The sequence below is a fragment of the Pezoporus flaviventris genome, unplaced genomic scaffold (genome assembly GCF_033815535.1).
Source record: "Pezoporus flaviventris isolate CSIRO_AGI_PZ_B2104156 unplaced genomic scaffold, CSIRO_AGI_Pfla_v1 ptg000026l, whole genome shotgun sequence".
In the NCBI taxonomy this organism is placed as follows: Eukaryota; Metazoa; Chordata; class Aves; order Psittaciformes; family Psittacidae; genus Pezoporus; species Pezoporus flaviventris.
The window spans coordinates 1997367-2020184 of NW_026892574.1; the positions used below are offsets into that span (position 1 = coordinate 1997367).

Genomic DNA, 22818 nt, shown 5'->3' on the forward strand with positions numbered 1-22818 from the left:
TTACAAACACCTGCAGAGCAGACAGAGAATTGCTGCAGAGCAGCCCCTGACTTGCTGTCAGTTCTGATGTCCTCAACATAAAAAGGACATGGAACTGTTGGAACAAGTCCAGAGGAGGCCACGAGGATGATCAGGGACTGGAGCACCTCCTGTATGAAGACAGGCTGAGAAAGTTGGGGCTGTTCAGCCTGGAGAAGAGAAGGCTGCGTGGAGACCTCAGAGCAGCCTTCCAGTATCTGAAGGGGGCCTATAGGGATGCTGGGGAGGGACTCTGCATTAGGGACTGTAGTGATAGGACAAGGGGTAACGGGTTCAAACTTAAACAGGGAAGTTTAGATTGGATATAAGGAGGAAATTCTTTCCTGTTAGGGTGGTGAGGCACTGGAATGGGTTGCCCAGGGAGGTTGTGAATGCTCCATCCCTGGCAGTGTTCAAGGCTGGGTTGGACAGAGCCTTGGGTGAGATGGTTTAGTGTGAGGTGTCCCTGCCCATGGCAGGGGGGTTGGAACTGGATGATCTTAAGGTCCTTTCCAGCCTTGACTATTCTATGATTCTACGATCATGAACAGGTTGCCCAGTTTGAAAGGCTAGAGATTATTTCTGTTATAACTGAACTTGATGTTTGGATTACATTCTGATGATGCTGGGTTTTATCAGCGGACTTACTGCAAATTAGAAGCTCCCTGCTTCTAGTTATAGGGTGTCTCCATGTCAGCGGTAGGAGTAAAAGTTTTATCTAACTATCTAACTAATCCATCTGGCTGCTACTCTCTCCCCTTATTGTTACCTGTAGTTACATTTGTGGTTATCTCCTACCTTGCCAGAATCTTGGAAGAACTACATATTAAAAGGGGATTTTTCTGTCTCTGGTGTAAGCAGGAGTGCCTCAGCCTGTGCAGAAGCAATGCAGAGCAGACTCCAACCCCTGAGGTCAGCTTCTGGCTGACAATTCAGTCATGGCCAACAAGGCTCCAGCCACCTCTGGAGATTTGCCTCATCCCCATGAAGTAAGAGAGGAAAGCTGTAGCTGAGCCTGTGCCCGGTGTTGCCGTGTGCATGAACTTTGCTCATTTTTCAGTAACTTTAAACCTTCTGTAGAAACTACTGTTTTCCTTCATCACTTTTGCCTGAATTTAGCAGGCAGAGACATCTACCCACTGTGGGACTCCCCCCTCCCTTCAAGAATTGATTTTTTTTTTCTTCTTCTGCAAAATTTCTTCTTCTGGAGAACGATTTTGTCCCTGGAGAAGGCCTGCCTCTCCCAGAAATTTAACAGTGAGTGTATTTTTCTTCTATTTTATTCCTCTTTGATTTTTCTGTTGCATTGTTCACATCTACGTCTGTTCTTTCAATTTAACTCACCACATCTTATGTCTTCTCTGTTTTTCACACTAGATTCCTCTTTCCTCATGTGTGTCTGCATTCTCATTTCCCACATGCAGCCTTTCTCTCCTTGTTGTATAATAGGGAAATTTGTAGTTTGCCATTTGAGACCACAGTTACATTGCTACAGCTGATTAAAGAAATCTCAAGTAAGAAATACACTTATGTTTTTGCTTTAGAACTAATAGCTTACAATTTCTTCCAGTACAACGTGAATATATAAACAAATGGGACACTTTTAGTCCTAAAATATGTGCATAAATTCAGTTATGGCAATGGAGGGAGGAATTTTACTGGAAGATTGTAATGGCCTTTCAGTAAAATTTCACAAACAAAAAAGATACTGTCCAAAAGACATGTTCTATTCCTCAAATCTTAGTGCTGTTTGGAACTGTGGCATTTCATTATTTTATAAAGATTTGGGCATTCACAAGTTAGATTCAAATTAAAACACTAAAATACAGGCATTCTGGATGCTAACAGTCATCTAGAGCGATGGCCCTGCACCAGCCCTCTAGCACTATGCAGTCAAGTGTCAGTTGGTTTGAATTGCTATAGAAATATCCTGAAATAGATGCTGGACTGTCAGCTGTCTTCTGCTGAACTTCTAAATGCATCTGGTATCCTAGACTTTGGGAAACACTGACAGCTGTTGGAATAATAGGACAAGGCATTAAGTACCGATGCTTTTATTAAAATCACTCCTGACACTCAGTTACTGATTTAAACTTGGGTAGAATGTTTCTGTTATGTTTTACAAAGTCAAATCTTAAGTCAGGATGTTAAAACTAGTAAATGAATCCGGTAAGATGCTTCAGAGGATGAGTGATATCTGTGCACACAGGCAGAATAGCTATTCAGCACCTTGGGTTGGATCAAATATGCACTAAAACTCTGTGAGAATCCACCATACACTGGCACTGCCAAACACAGTAAAGCTTGTGTATGTTTAGCAGATCTTAAACATTGAAAAAACTATTCTTTCAGACAAATACTCCTTATACCCATGAATTTGGAGGAAGTTGTAGCTGTTTAAAACAGGCTGGAAACAATATAGTCCGTATGAACACCATCTATCAGCCCAGCTCCGTTGTTATGAACAAACCAGCAAGGGATATCGACGCCGCGCTTCGGATCGATTCTGTAATCCCTCTGCCAGCCCCTGAAAGGAGAAACACCGTGATGGGAGTATGGAAGCAGAAACACTTTGACAATGTAACCTTTCCTAAGTCTTTGCTAAGGACTTAATTATTGTTTACCTTGTAACTGTCAGTTCATTGTTTTTAACAATCATAGTGGCATCTGGTTTCTTAGGATCAGACCCGGGATGAATTTCAAGTATGGTGAAGTCAATGGGGTGGAAAAACTGTCCTAAAAATAGAAGTCAAAATTACCATTTCAGGCATGTTGCACACACTAAAACAGTTCTGCATTCCTGTGCTGCTTTCCATGCCCCTGCAGAGTTTTGAATTGATAAGCAAACACCAGGTTTTGAGTAAGGCTGAACACATGCAAGAATTCTCTGTGTACCTGGATGTAAATTCCAACTTCTGAGTGCACAGTAAAATTAGCCTTTTCTAGATATCCTTTATGACTTCCTCATTTTGTGTCTTGTCTATTCAGATGTATTTATTACATACTCTCAAAGTCATTAGCTTTTTTTGTATCAAACAGTACATGTGTTGAGCTCTGAAACTCTTGGATGTGATTATGCTTGGAATAAGGCTGACACCTAAAGAATTTTCACACTCCTTCCAGGGTGAGCTTTCACACACTTTTCCCCTGTCTGGGCTGATGCAGGATGCTGTTGGTGCTTTGAGTGCTACAATGTGCAGAGATTTTAGATTGCTTAGTATAGTACAGGGGCAAAGTCAAAGATGATGAAAATAGAGATAAGGGGTTTAAGTGACTGAACTGTATATAACCTGGTGTACTCACATCATGTGGGCCCTGCACAATTTTTTTCCTACTTGCAATTCACATAACAGCAGAGTAATTTCTGTGTGGAGAGGTCATGTATGAGGACCATGGAGCAGGAAAGCATAAATAACATTCCATCCTTATTCTGCTCCTTTTCTGTTTCGTTCCAGCATGTCGAAGGTACCACCAGTGATACACCTTTGCTCACTCTCCTTGGGCCTCCAAGTGCATATCGAGACTGAGAAGAGTAGCAGTTCATTATTTTCCACAATGAGTAAACTTATTGACCCAAATTGAATGTTTGCAGCCCTTGCCTCATTTTGTAAGTGAAAACTGGGAGGCAAGGGAAAATGGCTGCTACCTGTGTATTTTCCAACAGAGAATGCACATCACCAAACTCACTACACTGACAAAGCAGCATTCAATGGGGTCAAAATTTTGATCCCTGAATTATCAACTTTGCCTTCTACTAGAATAAAGAATGTTAGCTGACATGAGGAAAACCTTAGCCAATGCAAGACATTCTGTGACATTAATATATACTAATAAATCAAGATATACCTTAACAACTTTGTTTCTTACAAGGATGCACTAACTGAGGTTTAGCAAATTCCAGTGAGCATTTTTCTCAGAGTGTTTGTGCTTAGGAGAAAGGAGAGCTCAAACCACCCAAGAAACAGGGAGAATAGTGTAGTAAGAAAGAAAATAATCCGTAGATAGTTTAAAGAGCTTCAAAGATACCAGTGAGGACAGTGGATGCTTATTATTTCAGCAGCAGTAGCAGAGTTTATGAAAAGATAATGCATCAAGTCTGAGCTCAGAATGTTTTGCCAGAAATCTTAATACAGCCAATCAATGTCACGTTTCCAACGCTATCTCAATTCAGAAAGCCTAACTACAAGATTGTGTCTACAAATCATATAGCCTCGTAAGGAAAAACAAGCATGAAAACACTAAATGAAGCCATACCTAATAGTCCATGGGTCTGTTCAGACAGTTTGTCACTTTCCAATGTATACAGTCCCAGGAAATCTTGGTGCAGAGGATGTTTCTTCCACACTTGGTGCAAAACAATAACAAAGGAGGCACCGCTGCCCATTGTGAGCACCACATTTCTTTTTCTGTTAATTACCAAAGTTAAACTGAGGAACAAAGAGAAACTTGACTTAGGGCATTGTGCTTCCCTGAGTTAACAGCAATGAGAAGAAACAGGTCCTACAAAAAAACACGACTTTATCAGTTCCTCGGTGTTTATTAAAAGAGAGGTTTTGCTGCCTATTTTGGTCCATGTGAATCAGTGTGTGTTCACAGACAGCCAAAGACTCCTACTGAAGTACACTGTAAAAGCAGGCTAGCTTTAAACTTTTCAACAAGATGTTTCTACCAAAACTTGTCTTATAACAGCACAATTAATCACAGATAGGTTTGTGATATATAGAAATGTCACCTCATGCTGTAAATCAAAATGTTATTGATAGAATCATAGAAGTTGTTGATGGGAGGGACCTTCAAAGGTCATCTAGTCCAACCCCCCTGCAATGTGATAAAACCATCATTTCCTTGCCTGGATGCTGACACCTTTTCCCTTTGGTTTTCAGAAAAGGCAATGGCTGAACTGTCTAGGCAAGTGCTGGGACACCGGAGATTTGCTTCTGATTGGGTAAGTGATAGCATCCAAGTCGCTATTTCAATAAAAAATGAGCCTGCTGTATGAATAGCACTTCTGCTCCAGTGTTCCTTCTGCTGCAGTGCCATGCTTTGAGAAGATGGTAGCTTCATTCCAGGTACACAATGAAAATGTAAAGGAGGAGGAGGAGTTGATGCTGGCTATTCCTTTTCTAAACTTTGTTTGGCCCAGGTACAAATAATAGATAAATCTCATGAATAATGTATCTGCTGACAGGGAAAAATGTACTTATTCTATGATTACCACATTTTCTGTTTCTTAAAATGGAGATTGTTTACAGCACATTATTCTGGTTTTGCTTAAAAGGCTACACACACTGTCTGAAATTACTCTTTAAGTGTTTGTAAGACACTGTTGCATTAAGCACAATACCAAATCTAGTTTTACCTTAGTTGTAGGAGTAGACAATCAGGGAGAACTCTTTACTTATTCCAAGCAGAGAAACTGATTCAGCAGTTACACAACAAAGTGGAAAGCAGGACACAGCAGGACTCAATTCAGTTTCTTTCGTATATTCAGACAACAAATCTTAAAAGTCTGTTATTGATCAATGCTAAAAACCCTGTACACAGTAATAGAGGAGCCTGATACTGTTTCTGCAAGCCTTACCCTTCTTGCTGCAAGGTGACTGAGTCAAGCCAGGAGAAACCTGTTTTTTCATTGCCATTCTGAATTGTGATCTTCTCAGGAGTTACTGTCAGCTTTAAATCCAGGTACTTATTTGCAATGCCAAGTTTTCCAAAATACGTGTTTTGGATCTTTGCATCACTGTTTGCTCTCTTATCACCAATGAGTTCTCCATTGACTGTGATGCCTAGTATAAAAAGGAAACATCAATGTTCTATGTAGATAGGGCCTGATCAACTGATGTCAAGGAATCTCATGGAAATTTAACAACTCAAGGAAACAAACACAAGGTGAAAACCAGATCAGAACCACGCGGCCATATTTGTGCCAAAGTAGAATAAAGCTCTGGGGACTGCTCTGTGGCTTTCCACAGACAACAAGATTTTCTTGACAAAAGTTTAATATTTCATAGAGCATAAAGAATTTAAAATAAAACTCACCTGTAACTGGGTCAGTTATTAAATTTAACACAGCTCCTGGGTTTTCATTGATATTGAAACAAATGGCATCTTCTTTTTCTGGCACCGATATAATGAAGTGTGGATCTCCATCAACTGCAGAGGCAAATCACTGGTATTTGTACAGTGATACACAGGTTTAAAGTTCCACATGAACATTTAATGTTGTGATGCTGGAACTGCTGAGGACTAGTCCCTGTACAAGCTGGATGGCCAGCTCAGTCCAGTCCATCCTCCAAAGGAATGGTGGGGTCCCAAGGAAGCTGCTACCATCTCCCCCAAAGGAACTACATCCTTTTTCCCCTCATCTTTCCCAGGTAAATGACATATATCCCGTGTCTCTCAACCACTGGGAAATTTGGCACATGGATTGTAGGTTCAGGATGGCCACCTCGAAGTGCTGATCTCTGAGAGCCATGAAAGTACTACTGAGGGCTGGAAGCTCATATGGAGAACAGGCAGTTCCCAACACTAAGTCTAGCAATGGGGAGGACTAAGAAGATGCTTATGTATCATCTCAGTGACTTGATCTTTAGAACACATTTAGAGATGTTTAAAGCAAATTAAAATACCAGCCCCTTCGAAATGAAAAATGTCTGCTTATGTGGAAGGGAATTATCTGAAAGACTCATAAGACTTGCACAATTAAATACCCTCTCTGTTCTCCTTCTATGCAGACATTACTCACCACTAGTATGCCATGTGGGCTGTGACCTGTACAGGTAAGATACCTGTGGAACTGCAGAGAGAGTGAAGAGAAAAAAAAAAAGTTAAAAAGCTCACATCAAAATGAATTTTTACACACTATCTGCACAGTACCTCTAAGATGTCAGGAAGTTAATGTGCTAGGCAAATTGCTAATTCCATCCTAGTTTTTAGAGCATATAATACATGGAATGACAGTTTGTGTCCTTTTTGAATCAAGAAAAGCTTCAGAGATAGATTTCACTTGTAGTCTAAATTGCTTACAGTGTTTCCACAAGACCCAAGTAATGTACCTGTAGGACACAAACGTCTTCAGGACGACTTCAGGATTAAGCGACTTCAGGATTAAGCTGTGTATCAGCAAGGAAAGGTGACATCACCCACTGAATACATATGAGGTTTTGACATTATTTTTTTTTTCCAGAATAAATTTAAGTCTTTTCAATGAAGACTTGAGGAAAAACAAGTAAAAAGAGAGATTAAGAGAGATGGAATCTAACTGCCAGAGCAAAAACTTCATAATTCTCTCATTTCTCTCATTGCCCAGCCAGCAATCTGAAGGGCCTGTTGCGTGCTCTCTCTCTCTCATATAAATTCTTTCTGTAAAAGTAACTGAACATACTAACTTAGTCAGAGATGCTGATATCATAGTCCCTTGCTTTATGTAATTCCAGAGGAGATGCAAGTTCAAGTCCACCATCTGCTCTTGGGGAAACAGCTTTCAGGAAAAAAAGGTGGTTTGGTGAACTGCCATTTACTCCTTAAAAGCTATTTAGTTGAAACTGTTAAATCTGGTATTTTTCAACCTGTAAGCGGTTTTAGCAGTGAGCAACATTGTAGCAGGAGCAGAATTTGTTAGCTTTTGTCAAAACACAATTGTTAACCCAGAAAAGGCAGTTTCTGTCTCTCCACTAATTTCAGTTGATTGAATCAATTTCCTATGACAGATGCTGCTTCATCAGAAACTTAAAACTAACGACTTACCCAGCCTAGCAGCTGTGGCAGCCTGTGCTGTGAATGAAACAAAATGTTATTTTAGAGGCTAGAAGGAATCAAAAACAATCTCCCACTTCCTTCCTTCCTTCCACCGAAACCAACTCCAAAACCTTGTATTTATGGATAAAATTCTAAATATTTAAAAAAAGAAAAAGTCAGTCAAACCAGTCAGCATAGTACTGCATCCCCATGCCATAAACAGGCAGGAAGCACACTGATCCTCAGCAAAAATGTTACTTCTCCAAAGGCCTGGAATTTGCTGGGACAACCTGCTCTTCTCCAATACCTCTGTGCCCTCTTGTTCTAAGGTGCACGACTGGGAAATCAGTATGATTTCCCACCTGCTTCCACGTTTTTCTAGTCTTCTACTCTTTTTACAGCTGAAGCTATGGGGTGTGTTTGAAGACAAGGGCTTTGTGCTGAAGTAGCAGCAATCACAGTATCAATGAAGACATCTCTGTATGAGAGACTGCAACACTCAGGGATCTGGGAGTTGACAGCGCTAGCCCTGGAAAACTTCTTTGTACTGGACCTGAATTTTGTGGTGGTAGGATGGTGAAATGATCTGAGATAGGAGGAACAATGCTGAAAATTGTATTTACAGGTTTTTCCAGCTGAAAAGCTTTTAATCTACTTATAACACACTCCTGATTTATTCGCCAAGAATTGTATTAAAATACTGTGTCCTAGATAAGGTGAGTGATGCAGGAAATCCATCTCTAACAGTTAAAAATATTAAGTAAATTTAATAAGAAACGTACATACCTTCAGCTGTTCCCATGGGCAAGGGAGAAGTAAAAGGAAGAAAAACAGGAATTTTATTTCAGTTGTGTAATTAAACAGGAAGGATTCTGACCCTGTTAAAACATATGCTAAGAAAAACAACCCCAAATAAACAAAAAAAAACCCCAAACAAACCAGCTGATGGACAATTCAACTGGATATCTTTAGTATTTTACAATTGCAATCTTCCCAATGATACAACTCAATATGTGCAGCTCAAACAAAAACACACTGGAAGTAAAAAGCTGTTATGTGAGGCAGCAGAAATGTGATTATGCATACAATGAGCGCAATTAGTAATTGGTTTATTGTTATGCCATTTCCACATTGCAAAACGTATCTATTGGGTTTACTCTTTTGTGGTTTTCAAGACATTTGCATCATTTATTAGTACTGACTGGATGATTCAATAGTCTTTTTTTGTGAATCTAGACTCTAGGGTGTGTAAAACTTCTTTTCTTATACAGCAGCAGTGTTTTAAGCATTTTCTCCTATTACTGCTCTACATTTTCTATACACAAAGGGGATTTACTTGGAAAGAGGCCTTTGTACTACAAACACCTGGGAAGGGGAAGCAAAGAGCTGAAGATGGCTCTGAGCAGATGCCAATTCTGTCAAACGTTTGGGTATGATTTCCATTTTATGGAATCCAGCTGTAAATTTAAACTTAGGGGTGCTAAGCAAAAGTTTGTGGAAAAATTAATGGCTGTTAGTAGAACAGATTGAAAAGCCTCACAAGCAGTTTGTCAGACCTGTTGAGTGAGGGAGAGAAGAGGATGGCTTGAGCAACACATACAGATGAGGGTGAGGTGACTTCAGGGTGCATCGACCAGGTAGCATTTGGCCTTACTTTGCTAAAGAGGAACAGTTGCTTCATTTCACAGAGGCTAAACAAAGCAGCTGAACTGGATGAAAGCACAGTGTTACTGAGCAAGGAGTTCATAATGAAATAAAAGATCAGAGGAACTAAGAACAAGTGCGTTTTCAGTATCATTGCTTCTCTTTCTGCAATATATATGAATACTGTGTTTTACAGGTATGATCTCCTTTTTACAACCTGATATATCCCGTACAAGGAAGATCTCATGCAGATTTTCCCATTTTATGTAGAAAGATGTTACTACATACACCCCTAAACTGAAATATGTAGAAAAATAAAGGAGAAAGTGATATGAACTACACCGAATATATCTGATTATTAGATAAGAACTGCTTCTTGCTTTTTGTTTTTTTGATCTAAAATACTTTATATATTTAGCTTAAAGTTACACTTATTTTGAATTTCTAGTATTTTGCCTGTGCAGCTCAGTAATGAAGGATGGCTTGATGGAAATGAGCTTTACAATGGTAAGTTATTTTACGTAAACCTCACAAGTGCAAGGCTTAGAAAATAGATTTTTCAGATACATGTTTAAAACTGTGTCCATACAAAAGCCTTTCTGTAGGGGAACATCAAAGGAACTTGGATGCTCAAAGTACAATTGTGAAAATGCCTATACCTTCAATGGGTTTATCAGCAATCCCATCTTTATTGTCATAGTCTTCTGGCTTTGTTACCACCATGGATGTCAGTGGTGTTACAAACTTGTATTTTAGTGAGAGATCCAAGGCTTCGGCTGTAAGATTCTCCTTTTCTTCTCCTGTAGCTGCAATACTGAATACAGGGAGAGACTCTTGGCATGAGTGATGGCTACATTACTCACTGAACTCTGGATTAAATATTTTTCTTTAAACTGAAGTTGTTTCTCTGCAGGTAACTTATCAATAAGGAATATTTGTTACAGTCTTAAGAGCACTTCTGATTCCACTGGGTATCCAAGAAAAAGGCAAAACTGTGCTTTATATTTGCAGTAATTTTAAACTGTGTAATTTGCAACCTGAAACAGGAATACTGAGGCTGGGGAGGAGAATAGATTGGGATATTTTTCTTACCAGTTTTTGTGGTTTCTCATTGGCACCTCAGTTTGAAGTGAATTTCAGCTTCCCATCCCAGAAGCTGCACCAGTCAGATAGCTTAAAAGGGTTCATAGCTGTTATCCTAGATATAATTACCGTTTTTCTAGGAGTTGTTCAATGGTGAGATAAGCCCAGAGCCTTTCAATGTACTCTCCAAATATGTATTCTTGTTCTTGGAAAGCTTTAGCTGTTTCCTCAGCATCTTGTTGTGTAGTATATGACAGGGCATCATTAGCCTGTTAGGAGTAAGGAAATTTCTCTGTATCCTAAATAGCCAGAAACTTCCAGAACGTGCCCAGATCAAGACCTTCACATCTGAAAATGTTATTAAATTGAAAACCAGACTGGTCCCACACTGACACTTGCCCAGGAAATTGTTAGTGTTGTATCAGGATCTTTGTTCCATTGCTTCTGTGAAGGTTAGTAGTGTACACTGTAGGCCATAATGCTGTTTCCAAATTCACATGGCAGTTGTGTTCACTAGAATTTGGCTACTCAGGATTTAAAGAACTTTGATTATGGTGCTGATTTCACACAGGAACCCGTTAAAGCAGATGTGCTGGCTAACTTACTAATAATACATTATTTACATTTGAAATATACCTAATTTCATATAATATATGTACTACATCACAGTGCACACGGCATATGTGCAGTTCACAATATTTAAGATAACATGATCTATAATATGTTTGTGTTGTGTTTCTTGAATATCAGGGGAAAATTTTTTTACAGAATTCAGATCTGGAGAGATATTTAGATCACTTCATTTGTATTAGAAGTAGATTTTGCCTATTTTAAGAGGAAACGATTTCAAATATTCAGCTGTCTTATCTATCAGTTTTCTTTTCCCAGTGAAGACTAATGTCTGTCACACTGAATATTTGGCTCCTGAAAGAACAAGGTAGGGTATTTAGAGACTAAACAAAAAAAAGAGATAGTTAAATCTATTAGCAAATATAATTCAATCACTGCACAAAGTTGTTTAAGACTGACCCTCTCATACCAGACTGAGTTAGGCAAGTAATTTTCAGTGTTAAAAGTAATGACTTTGGTGCATTTAGTTTCTCACACATGCAGTAACACAACGTGTCACTGAGGTAAAGAAATACCAGTAAATATTTTTAGTATTGCCAGCTTTGGGCTTGCAAACATTTTGTGAACCTTATGTAAGTCAAAGAAATCCACACTTACACCTTCACCTCTCACATCTGCAGTCAAATGGTTTTGGTTGTTGTCTATTAAGCGTCCAGCCACCACAATCTCAGATCCATCATAGAAATGCTTAAAACTGTTTCTAGTTAGGTCTGATATTTCATTTTCTGGGTAGTTTAACTCCACATCAGTGAGCATGGGATTTGACACCTCGTCATAAAACCCCTACAGGATGAAAAGACAAAAAAGAAAAAGAAAACATTTACCTATCATTGTTTCTGTAACTCATAGGTAAATCTGTGCCCAGAAACACCCTGCTACCCAGCAATGAAAGCTGAAAGAGTATTTTAGAAAAAAAATATTTAAATGTTCAGTTAAATCTCAGAGTACAAGGCCTAAAAATCTACAAAAAGTGGAGATGAGAAAGGTCATACCAGCTCTGCAGTGTCATTAAGAGAGAGGAAAAAAATCTGAGAACAACATGCTGTGGATGACGAGTTCCACCAGTGTTAATCAAGAGGGATCCCAGGCTTCCCCCTGTTTGATAGAAATAAGTTTCTAGATCTATTCTCTGCAGAGTCTCAAATGATGACATAAGCCAAAGGAGACTAGGTATTTTAGTTTGGCAGAGCTTGCAATGAAATCCAGCATCTAAATTATTTGGTGACATTTTCAAATGGCTGCTATTGGAATGTGAGAAATAAAAGAAGTCAGTTCTGTACTGCCTATACCTGTTCTTATGCCTTGTATGACTAAAATGCTTCAAAGGTACGGTAACATATGCAGAAAGTTCTTAGAGTATCTAGCGTCCTTATGCTTTGTCATCCTTCTCTTCCCTTGACATGACATTAACTACATGATCTATGAGATGCAGGAGAGAAAATGGCTGCAGCAATCTTGTTGCATACCAAAGTGTCCTTCAGAACCATGACTTGTGTCACCCTATGCCAAGTTTTAAACCCTCTTCTGTAGCCCAGGGTATCTCCCTTCCACTGTCTGCTTATATAAGGGAAGGGGAACATTAAATGTAACTAATATTCTGATTACAGCAGACTCGAGTATCTCAGTAGGAGATTACACTTTGGGATTTGGATTACTTCAAAATAAGAATGTCTGTATACTTGCCTGAATTAATGTATCTCTCATCTAATGTAAGCAGCGATTACTGTACCTGAAGCTGTAAAGCTGCATCAGAGTCAGGATAAATGCGACGGGCCAGTCCTTTATTCTCCAGTGCCATCTTCTCCAAGAAGTTGTAGTCAACGCCATAGCCAAACCCAAGATTGTATAAGGGATATTTTCCTTCAATGGCTTTTTTCACATGTGCCTGGATTTCCTGAGTATTTGATATGCCTGCATCAAACCAGAAAACGTTTCAGTTTTCTTCTTAAATAGAAAAAAGGATCACAAAATGAAATGTGAATAGTCATGTTCGGGTTCCCTAGCAGCCATTATCAAAAACTTGCTTTAGTAGTATGCTGCTGGTACAGTAGCATTTAAATCATTAAAACATCCATAAGTCAAAGGTGGAGGCAAATTTTAACTTAGTTGTTGGTTGGGGTTTTTTGTCATTGGGTTTTTTGTTGGCTTTTTTTGTTGTTTTTTTGTTGGGTTTTTTTGTTAGCTAATTCACACTCTTTATTATTCCATCCAACACAAACTTACCTACGTTTGGTTGGCCATCTGTTAACATGATAACTATAGAAGCGCTTCTCTTGGGCACTAGGTTTCCTTCATGAGCAGCATTCAGCATATCAATTCCCCTCATTATGCCACCATGTAAATTTGTCACTGCAAGGCAGACATAGAAATTTGGTTTCAGCATAAACAGTCAAAATAAAGGCCCCCTTTTCACTGAAATCTTATGAGGCCTCATTGCAGTATGAAAATTAAAGATTTGGGTTTGCAAGCAGGGAGATGTTTAGATAGAAAAATACCTGGATTTTGGAAATATAAGGCTAAGTAGATGTTACAGAGTAAATTTCACCTTTAGGAGCATCTCATCAGGATTAAAAATATGAAGATTTTTAGCATCATGTTCACAGACTGACCTGATAAATTAATTTACACAAAGACCTATAGGCAATTTCAGTAAAGTGCTTACTGCCTGCAGTGTCAATGCCCCGAACAAACTTCCTTGCTTCATCCAAATTCTCTCGAGTGGCTTTGATTAACGTTTCTTTCCAGGTGTGTACTTCACTGCCAAAAAGTATGAAATTGAAGAAGTCATCTTCTTTCATGTCATCTAAGATTTTTAGAAGTGCTTCTCTTGTCTGTAAGACAAAGAGATTTAAATGTATGGCTTAACATTTAATGAAAGAGGTGATTACAGATTTTACATGATTAATGTCTCAGCATTTGGTATTTTTAACTTTTACACAGTGGTGCAAATATTCTGAGCTTGTTCTGCCCTTGCCAGTCCCTGTGTCTATTTCACAATCACTCTAATGAAGTCAGCCAGTTGCAATTACATCTGCTAAATCTTTGCAGCCGAGAGGAAAATCAAGTTTCAGCCCATGGACTGTTGCTTACACTGAGGTAAGCTGGCACAGCAAATAGAAAGCGATGGGAAATGGTCGTGGAGAAGCTCCCATGCAAGCAAGCATGGATATTTTGATGCACTGAAACCTGAAAACTCTGAGCATTATCTTGGAATGAGGAGTCCTATGAAAAGAGCTGCCGCTTCCTAGAGGAAACAGAATGAACAACATAGATAATGCACATAATACAAGTAAATACAGCCTAAATATATAGAATTTTGTTCTACAGTAATGCTTCACAACAGTACTTATGGTTCTGCATATTAGAGAGGTTACAGCATAAAACCACCTGGTGCAGTTGAAGCAGTGCTCATGCACTATCAGCCTCCCTGTCCCTTCCATCACAACAGAGGCTCTTTCACTGGGACTCCATAGTAACATAATAACTTACCTGTTCTATTTCTCTTCCAGACATTGAACCACTAATATCTATTACAAAAATAACATTCTTGCTCAACTTTGGAAGATTTGTTGGTGCAAAGAAGTGCACGAAGTAGCCATTGACAATCTGAAAAAAAAAAAGCCAAAACAAAACCACTTTTCTATATCATAAACCAGATAAAGAATAAATTACTTTCATTTGGCGTCTGGCCCCTAAGAGGACTAAAAAGGTTTTAAAGTCCCCCCTTGACCAGTTCTATCTCAGTTCACAGGGCCAGGGACTTCATTTAAGCACAAGCTTAGGCCTTTGGTCCCTGCTTGAGCTACACTGTAAGAATGCCTGTCTCCAGCTGTGTCACAGCCATATCTGTCCATGGACTCCACTGATTTGAATCCCACCCTGCAGCATGACTTCTCACCTTGACACTGGGCTGCCTCATCATCACAAACTTGTGTGGTGACCTGGATTCTCAGTTTAATTTGACTAATGTTTCTGGGTCTACCTTGCTTAGGTACTGTGGGGAGTGGGCTCATCATGGCTGGTGAATCCCTTGCGCTTGTCAGCTGTCTTGACACATTCAGCAACCTGTCCTTTAGGGAACTGCTGGCCCTTGCTGCTCCCTGAGCTTTACTACACAGGCTAGGCTGTTCAACAGCTCAAAATTTCCAGCTGTCAGATTTACCTGCAAATTATCTGGAGTTGTTCTCTTCACATCATATCTTACAGTAAAATCCCCATCCAAGGCAGACTGTGAGCAATTTGCACAGGTTCGCTGCTGATCAAGAGTCGGCTTGAAGGAGATATGCCCCTGAAAAGAAATGCCTTCATTAGATCTGAACCTCAACAGCTGAAAGGTACTTCCAGAACACAAGGACGTTTGCATTTTTGTAGAGCTGCTATATTTATATTCACAGATATGAGACTAACCTTGTTTATCAGGTTAGGTATTAGTTTGTATCTGTATGTATTTATATATTTATTGATGAGTAACTGATATGTGAAGGCTGCTCTCTAGAGCTTTCTTCATGTGTTTACTTCCCCATCAGTATCCAGGTTTTCAATTACTGGTGTGAGACAGGGCCTACTGGTTTAGGTACAGTACCATGCTTAACAGCTATGTGGCTTCTGAACTGCATGGGGATGGCCTTCAACTTGGTAGCTTGGAAGTGTAAGCTCATTTGCACAGACAAGCCTTTACTGCATTTCACCTATTTTTATTCCTCTCACTTCCATTGGTAGCACTGGCATTCTTATTTCAGAATTGTAACCATAATACATTATGGAATGCAGTAGCCATTTACCTTTTTCTCTGAAAGAGTTTTTTTAATGGTATTTTGCAGCTCATTGGTGATGAATGTCCCTTCTGCTTCCAGCTCAGTGATACCCTGGGGCTCAAAGATACTTACTTCAATCTGAAATATTAATTGAAAATTCATTGTCATTGATTACCTCACAACATATCAATACAGCCATTTCCAGGAGGATCAGCAGGCAACTACACATGTGAAAGAGGGATTTTCATAAGATCAAAAGAAATTTACTCTTACAATTTAGAATGGCAGTGCAAAACCACACTTGTGTGGACACACCATCTGCCAAACAGGCCCTTTTATATAGAGAAGTTAAAATCAAAGCTAGAAACAAATACACTTTAATAGAAATATAACCTGATACTGGAATTTTGTAAAAATTCAATAAATACTCAAGTCCTTCAAAAATATAACCCAGCCATTAGGTGTGAGTTGTGCCCAATATATTTCAGCATGCCTTCTGTCATAGTGTGTTTAAATGCTGCTGCACTGGCTCTTCTAGATGCTGAGTCTCGTAATGATTTTTACACAGAATTTTCTGGGCATATAAACCAGAAAAGCTTTGCCTTAGAGCTAGGTTTTAGCAAGGCAATAGGAATGATCAAAGGCAAGTTTTGGCACACAAAAGTCACGGTATTCTAGAATGAGATACCTGTATCACTGTAATTTAAGCTTATGTTGTTTCATGGTGATGTGTGAAAGGTGTAGTTTATGTTGTAAAAGCATTTATAAAAGCTGCTGGTTTTATTTTTACCTCAAGGCATCATAATGGCTTTTCCAGGTTTCTGTACATTATTTCTTTTGGAGGCTTAGTAGCTGAGTAATTTGTCAGGCTTACAAATGAAAACCTGCACTAACGTGTACTGGTGTGGACTTCCCATGTGATTCATTAGAAATATGAATAAAGTATGGGCCTTTAGCTCACCTGTGAACCAATGGGAATGACCATGGTACTCCACTTTCAACAGATGTACAGAATTTCATCATCTCTTAAGTTACAGGCCAAATTGATACACCTCGCCATTTACCTCAAAATCTTTGACAAGCTGTTTTGGTTTTACTTTGATGAACATCTCATATCTTCCAAACTGTCGTTTCAGGAGTTCCTCATATGTGAGTTCAAAAGTGACTTTACTGGCTGCTTCAATGTTGACTGAGACAGTGAACTTTTCTGTTTTTCTTCCTGAAGCTCTGTATTTAAGTGGGTAAGAAAAATACTATATCATCTTTCACAGTATTTATTGTTTGGGTTGGTGGAGTATGATTTTCAAAAAGGGCTAAAACAAAGATGGGAATCTTGATCTACTGCTAAGATCATACTTAAACTGTAGAATCTATTTAAGTTTCCCAGTGAGCTTAATCCCAGGAATGGGTCACACAAGTCAGTGACAGCTGCAGAAAGTCTTTCATAATTGCAGATACTGCCTGTGTAGCCAGAAGCTGTGTTTCCTTTTTATATTTTACACTACAGTAACTCTAACTTAATGATTGTTCTTCATTCACATAAAAAATGAACTTCAGAAATACGCCAGAACAAAGTATTTCCAACCTCACAATTTGCTAGGGGATGGTGGTGTGGAAGCCACACAAGACATCGTTCTTACTTGACAAGACCAGCAGTCTCTCCCCTTGAAACAGCCTTCTCATATTGCTTTTTTGCAGCTTCCTTTTCCTTTATAGTTCCAGGGTAAGTGACACCATCAATTGTCCTGCAGATGAAAAAGTCCTAGTTTAGGTGAATGGTTTGCACCAATGCACAAAAAGTTACTACAGGCAATTCTCTGTTTATTGATTGGTTTGCTAGAAAGCACTTGCAGGAATCTCACATTGCCAAGATCTGAGCACTTACACTGAAGCTAGTCTTAGTGGATTTAGACGGAATGAAGAGCTCTGAGCTCAGTATCTTAAGAGAATCTAAACCAATTTTTACTCTGAAAACTAATTAGATCAAAACAGGGCTGATAGTAACACTACTTACACCTGCCATATTCCTAAGCTTCAGCAGCTTGACCATCTCGTTTCATCTCATGGCAAGCCAACTCTTGGATGAGACTCATCTGTCCAAATGGAGCTGTCTACAGCTGAACACTTCATCCTTAGACTTCTTACAGCATTAAACAGGCATTTTTCATAAGGGATTAATCTCATCCTATAATGCAAGTTCTAGTGTGCATTAAGAGTAGTTGTGCCTTAATAACTACTGTTTCTTTTCACTGAAAATAACACAGGCAGAGTGTGATTAGCACAGATGGACGTGTTTAAACTGAATTAAAACTCATAATGCTGTGAGAATTGCATATTTGTACTAAAGGTACAAATGTAAAAGAATAATTCTATTTCCTGCATTTCATTCGGGTATGATTTTTAAATTAAGAGATAAATTAAGCTTTAATACCATCAGGGAAATGAAGTAATGGAACTTTTCTGATTTGATAATGCCACTGTAAGTGGTATTTCTGAAAAGGTGAACAGATCTCCAGAGAAGACCCCCCCCATTCCCTAAGGTCCATGATGATGAATTGAAATAATTGAAAATTAGTCATCTTTTCTACAGAGGTACCAATGTTTGCCTTTCTCTAAGTGTCTTGCAAGCTAAGTTAATAGTACCAGAAAACTACCCAAGAGGCATTCAGAAATCTATCTAATGACAATGTGAAAATGAACATTTGGATTCAGTTTCTCCCAGTTGCATTTGCACAGATAACAATACTGTAAAGATTACACACATGCTGAAGTTGGTAATGAAGGCTGTCTTAGGGAGGTCAACATCAAAGAAGACTTCTTTGTGCACATTTCCACGATTGACAGCTTGACTGGTGATGACATTGTGAGCAAATCGGGAGGTTATTTTACTATCAATTTTCATGCTAGAGATTTCTATCCCATCAACAACCTGGACATTGAAAAATGGCAAAAGCAAAGAAAAGCTGTTACACTGAAGGCTCTGTTAATCAGCCATAAACACATTAGTAAAAAGAAATCATGGCAGGACATTTTGTCACTCCAAAGCAAAACAGGAAAGACCTAATCATAAGAACCGGAGCATAGCTGTGATTTTTTTTCTTGGCTATCTATCACATTGCTGTCATGGTGCTATTCCACAAGTTACAGCTACAGGCTCTATAACAAAATGCTACCACCACAGCAAACATTCTGCCATCAGAAGAACTGTGGGGTTTTTGTCCACTGAGACTATCACTTTTGGTTATGGTTATTCAAAGAGCAAAACATCTTACTGCTGCCTCACTCTCTTAGTGTCTAATTCTCAGCTGAGTGGATGACTTGTTAAGCAGGGATATAAGTAGTCATCGTGTTTAAAAATAGATCTAAATTATTCCAGATGGCTCCAAATTCCATTTAATGTTATTCTCAACTTCCTCACAACTGAGGCTCATTCTTCTTTAAACAAGCAAACAGGTAGGGCAATACTTATTTTCTTTGAATGCACAGGAATATGATTGCTGGAGACTATGTGAGAGCATAGGTAACAACAGATGTGGCTCGTTAGGCAGGTCCACAACAGCAAGGTCTGATTCCTGCATCAAAACCAGCATTGGCAAGAACCACACAGTTTTTATGGTGGTCCTGATCTCAGACTGACTGGTTAAGAAGGTCTCCGCACCATCAAAGCATTTAAGCATTGAATGGGAGTCCGGGTGCCAAGTGGAATCACCCTCAGAGATGAGGTGTCTTGCCTTCCTTAGAAATAAGTACAACATAGAAGTAAAAATACACCCAATGTAGAATGGATGTCTGTTACATAGAGAGAGGTGACTTCAAACAACTTTGCTATTTATTCAAGTACAGTAAGGTTAAAAATGTTTTGTTCATTCTCTTTCATTCATTGTCCAGGAGTTTCCATCTGAGCTTGGAAAGGATCCTTCTAGTCAGTCCTACTGCCTAAACCAAGCAACTCCGGGCTCATCACACCCTCTCAGAAACACCCATTTGCTCAGACTGGGCACACAGAAACGTTGTGAATACAGTAGAAATATTTTTCTCACTATAAATCTTTCTCAGTAGCCTGGACAAAACCATACTTTACTCACCAAGTCATTATCAGCATTTCGCTTCTGTAAAGAGAAAAACAGGAAATATCATTACTAAGGTAGGAAAGCTACATTTAGAAATAAATCACTTAGCACCTATGTAGTTGTCTTCTGCTTCCAACTCAAAGAGTTGTCCAGGAGAAGGAAGGCTTGAGAAAGGTCCTCATTAGTAAACTGAAGTAAATTTGAGGGAAGAGCAAGGCAGCTGAGGCAGGTATAAATATTTTGCTTATAACATTCCTAGTTCTGGTGACTCTTTTAGTTTTAATTTGATATCAGTACACCTTAAATACTGTGGGTCTGAAAGAGAAAGTTTAAACGTTGCTGATTCTGTATTTTGCTCAAGTAACACAAGAAGTTGTTTTCTTTCAGCTAAAAACCAGTAATGGGCAGCCTGAGAGATGAGGCGAGAGTGAGAAGAAAAGGCTTGAGTGCTCAGTGCCACGTTTAAATGTCATTGAGACTAAAGATCACACTGGTATCTGCTCAATAGGGCTTCCATAAGTATAGGTTGTCTGTGGGGTGACATCAAATAAAACCAACCTGTCGTTCTAATGTGAGCAGGTAAGATGGTAATACAGCAGGCTTAGAGAGAGGAGAGGCAGTCACTGTGAAAGGTTGCATGGAGCTAAAATAAAAAGCTGCTAGAACATTTTTTTGGCATATTTGCCCCTAGAGTAGGTGCAAATATCAGAACTACAATGTACTCTTCTGGAAGAGCAAACAGGCTTCAAACGCACTGCATCACGTTACAGTAATGCCTTGTGTAACTCAATTCCCATAAGCTCAGTTGCACAAACCTTATCTTTTTTGGCTCTGAGCACCTCATGGGTGACATTTTGTGCAAGCATGTTTACTTGCTCCACTAAACAAGGGGGTAAAGACACAGCATGGTATCAAGTCAGGTACACACAATTGGGTACATTAAAAGCTTTTGGTATCTTTCACGGTTAGGAATTTTACAGGTTGGAAGCTGAAGCACAGAGGGTGATTTTCTGTTGATTCTGGAGTTTTTCAATCTACTGTAGCGCAAGGTTTTGGGGAGGAGGCTTCTTAACTTCTGTAAGACTGGCCAGAACATGTGTACATTTCTCTAGGTTCATCTTTCAAACTGCTGTTGCCATGCAGGTGATTTCTGTGTGCACACCCCTCATGTTTCACAACCTATGTGGGCTTTCTTGCGGTCTCTGTAGAGTTTGCATCACTTCAAATCCATCCTTTGAAAAATGGTATCGTCTTTTCTGTATGTATACTGTAATTGTGGCTAATCATTTCCCCTTACAAAACATGAACTGAGGTATGGACCCTGGGAAATGAAAAGCTGGAAACAACTGAGATGTTGATCTGTTTTGTACAAACTTTTCATTCAAGTGGAATTACCAAGCAGTTTAAGAATACAAAAACCTACAAAAATGTGTTATTTAGTTACAAATAATGCAATTCTGAATACTACCTCCTAAATCAAAAGACATTTTACCTGCATTTAATTAATTTTACAGAATCATTGTTGTGCATTTTCTTTATCAGAATTCTGGGTTCTATAGTGGTTTTGAAAGAGTTCTGTTCTGACATTTTGGGGGGTACTCTGCCATTCTCATTGCTCTAGTTGACGCTGATCTGCACAGAGGAGTGGATTAGGTGATTTTTTTCATTCTTAATGATTCACTTGGATGTAGCTAGAGACCTCACTAACATCATGGTCATTTTAAGCCATGTTGACAGAAAGTTATAGTGTCCCATTCAAAAATGTTATGCAATTCTAGACCAAACCAAGATTTTCATGTGCTCTGTTTTGTGTAATTATAGTTACTCGATAAAATGTTTCTATGGTATTTTCACATATTTGCCAGTTGCACTGATTTTTTTTTTTTTTTTAAGCTGCACAACAGTAACAAAATCTGGGTTTGTTTAAGACTCTTTTGCTGTCAGCAAAACAGCAAAGAATATAGGTGCAAAAAGTCCATAGAAATTAGAGAGGAAGAGCAGAGGAAAAGAGAAATTTGAACCCCCAAGAAAACAGGGAGGCAAACGAGGGCTCCTAAAACAGTACTTGCTGAAAGAAGCTCTGATTTTACAGCTTGGGAAACGAAAACACAGCATGACTAAAAGACTCAGCAGATACCCTACAGTTAACTTGAAGTGACCTCTGGGAATTCACAAGACTAAATTAGGTATTTGTGCATATTCCTCAGTACTATATAGGAAAAATAGTGGACGTATTTATCTGGATATTACATCTCTGTTTTCTGCTTCTTGGAGGCATCTTTTCACTGGTATTTTACATTGCTTCACAGGTGCTAAAGTCAGCTCCTTGGACGCATTTAAAAATAAGACCACCACAACATTCTACCATGATGTGGTGATGGCAGGGAAAAATAGAGGAAAGCCATGGTCTTAAAAAGAGATACAGGGGAGCTTCAGAGCTGATTGAAAATTGAAGCTGATTAGAGGTAAACGAGTCCTGAGTCCCAAGTCTGATGTGCTCGCTGGTAACAGAGAACACAAACCTCCTGGTGGCAGCACTGTATGCTCTGAGAAATGCAGCTGAAGGGCAGGAAGTTAACTCACGAAGAGCAGGAGCCCCATACCTGGTTGATCACTTACCTTGATGTTTCTGCCACGTGTTATAAAAAAATCTGATGATGCAAAAGCGGGAATCAGTAATAAAATATAAAGCAATAGATGGTTTTCCATTTTGTAAGACAAGTAAGGTTCTAATTTGAACGATGTGTATAAATATATAATGCTTTGTTTATTGAGTGTTAATAAATAACCTGGTGTGAAAAGTGGGATTAAACATTAGGCATCCGGGGAAGATCAAATACCGAACTTTGAATTTGCTGTAACAGGATTTACACAGTATTTCA

At 39.0% G+C, this 22818-nt stretch overlaps 1 protein-coding gene across 1 annotated transcript; it reads right to left on the bottom strand.

Moving 5' to 3' along the window:
- Positions 1-2415: 2415 nt before the first annotated feature.
- On the bottom strand, positions 2416-22671 carry LOC133271873 (inter-alpha-trypsin inhibitor heavy chain H3-like). The gene is made up of 22 exons (XM_061458336.1): positions 22556-22671; positions 19952-19975; positions 18629-18795; positions 17507-17611; positions 16931-17093; positions 15894-16004; positions 15275-15400; positions 14602-14718; positions 13775-13943; positions 13336-13461; positions 12842-13023; positions 11710-11895; positions 10612-10751; positions 10059-10213; positions 8542-8547; positions 7765-7791; positions 6764-6814; positions 6058-6171; positions 5600-5804; positions 4273-4445; positions 2643-2754; positions 2416-2545 (listed from the first exon to the last, which is right to left on the bottom strand). Exons 1-22 carry the CDS (start codon positions 22643-22645, stop codon positions 2416-2418), a joined length of 2679 nt encoding a protein of 892 aa, XP_061314320.1. The 5' UTR covers positions 22646-22671.
- Positions 22672-22818: the final 147 nt, after the last annotated feature.

Coding starts and splice junctions, on each gene's coding strand:
- LOC133271873 (XM_061458336.1), bottom strand. CDS start 22,645: ATGGAAAACCATCTATTGCTTTATATTTTATTACTGATTCCCGCTTTT. Junction 13,024..13,335: donor AGATGGCCAACCAAACGTAG/GTAAGTTTGTGT, acceptor GGTTTGATGCAG/GCATATCAAATACTCAGGAA. Junction 5,805..6,057: donor AATAACTGACCCAGTTACAG/GTGAGTTTTATT, acceptor TTTTTATACTAG/GCATCACAGTCAATGGAGAA.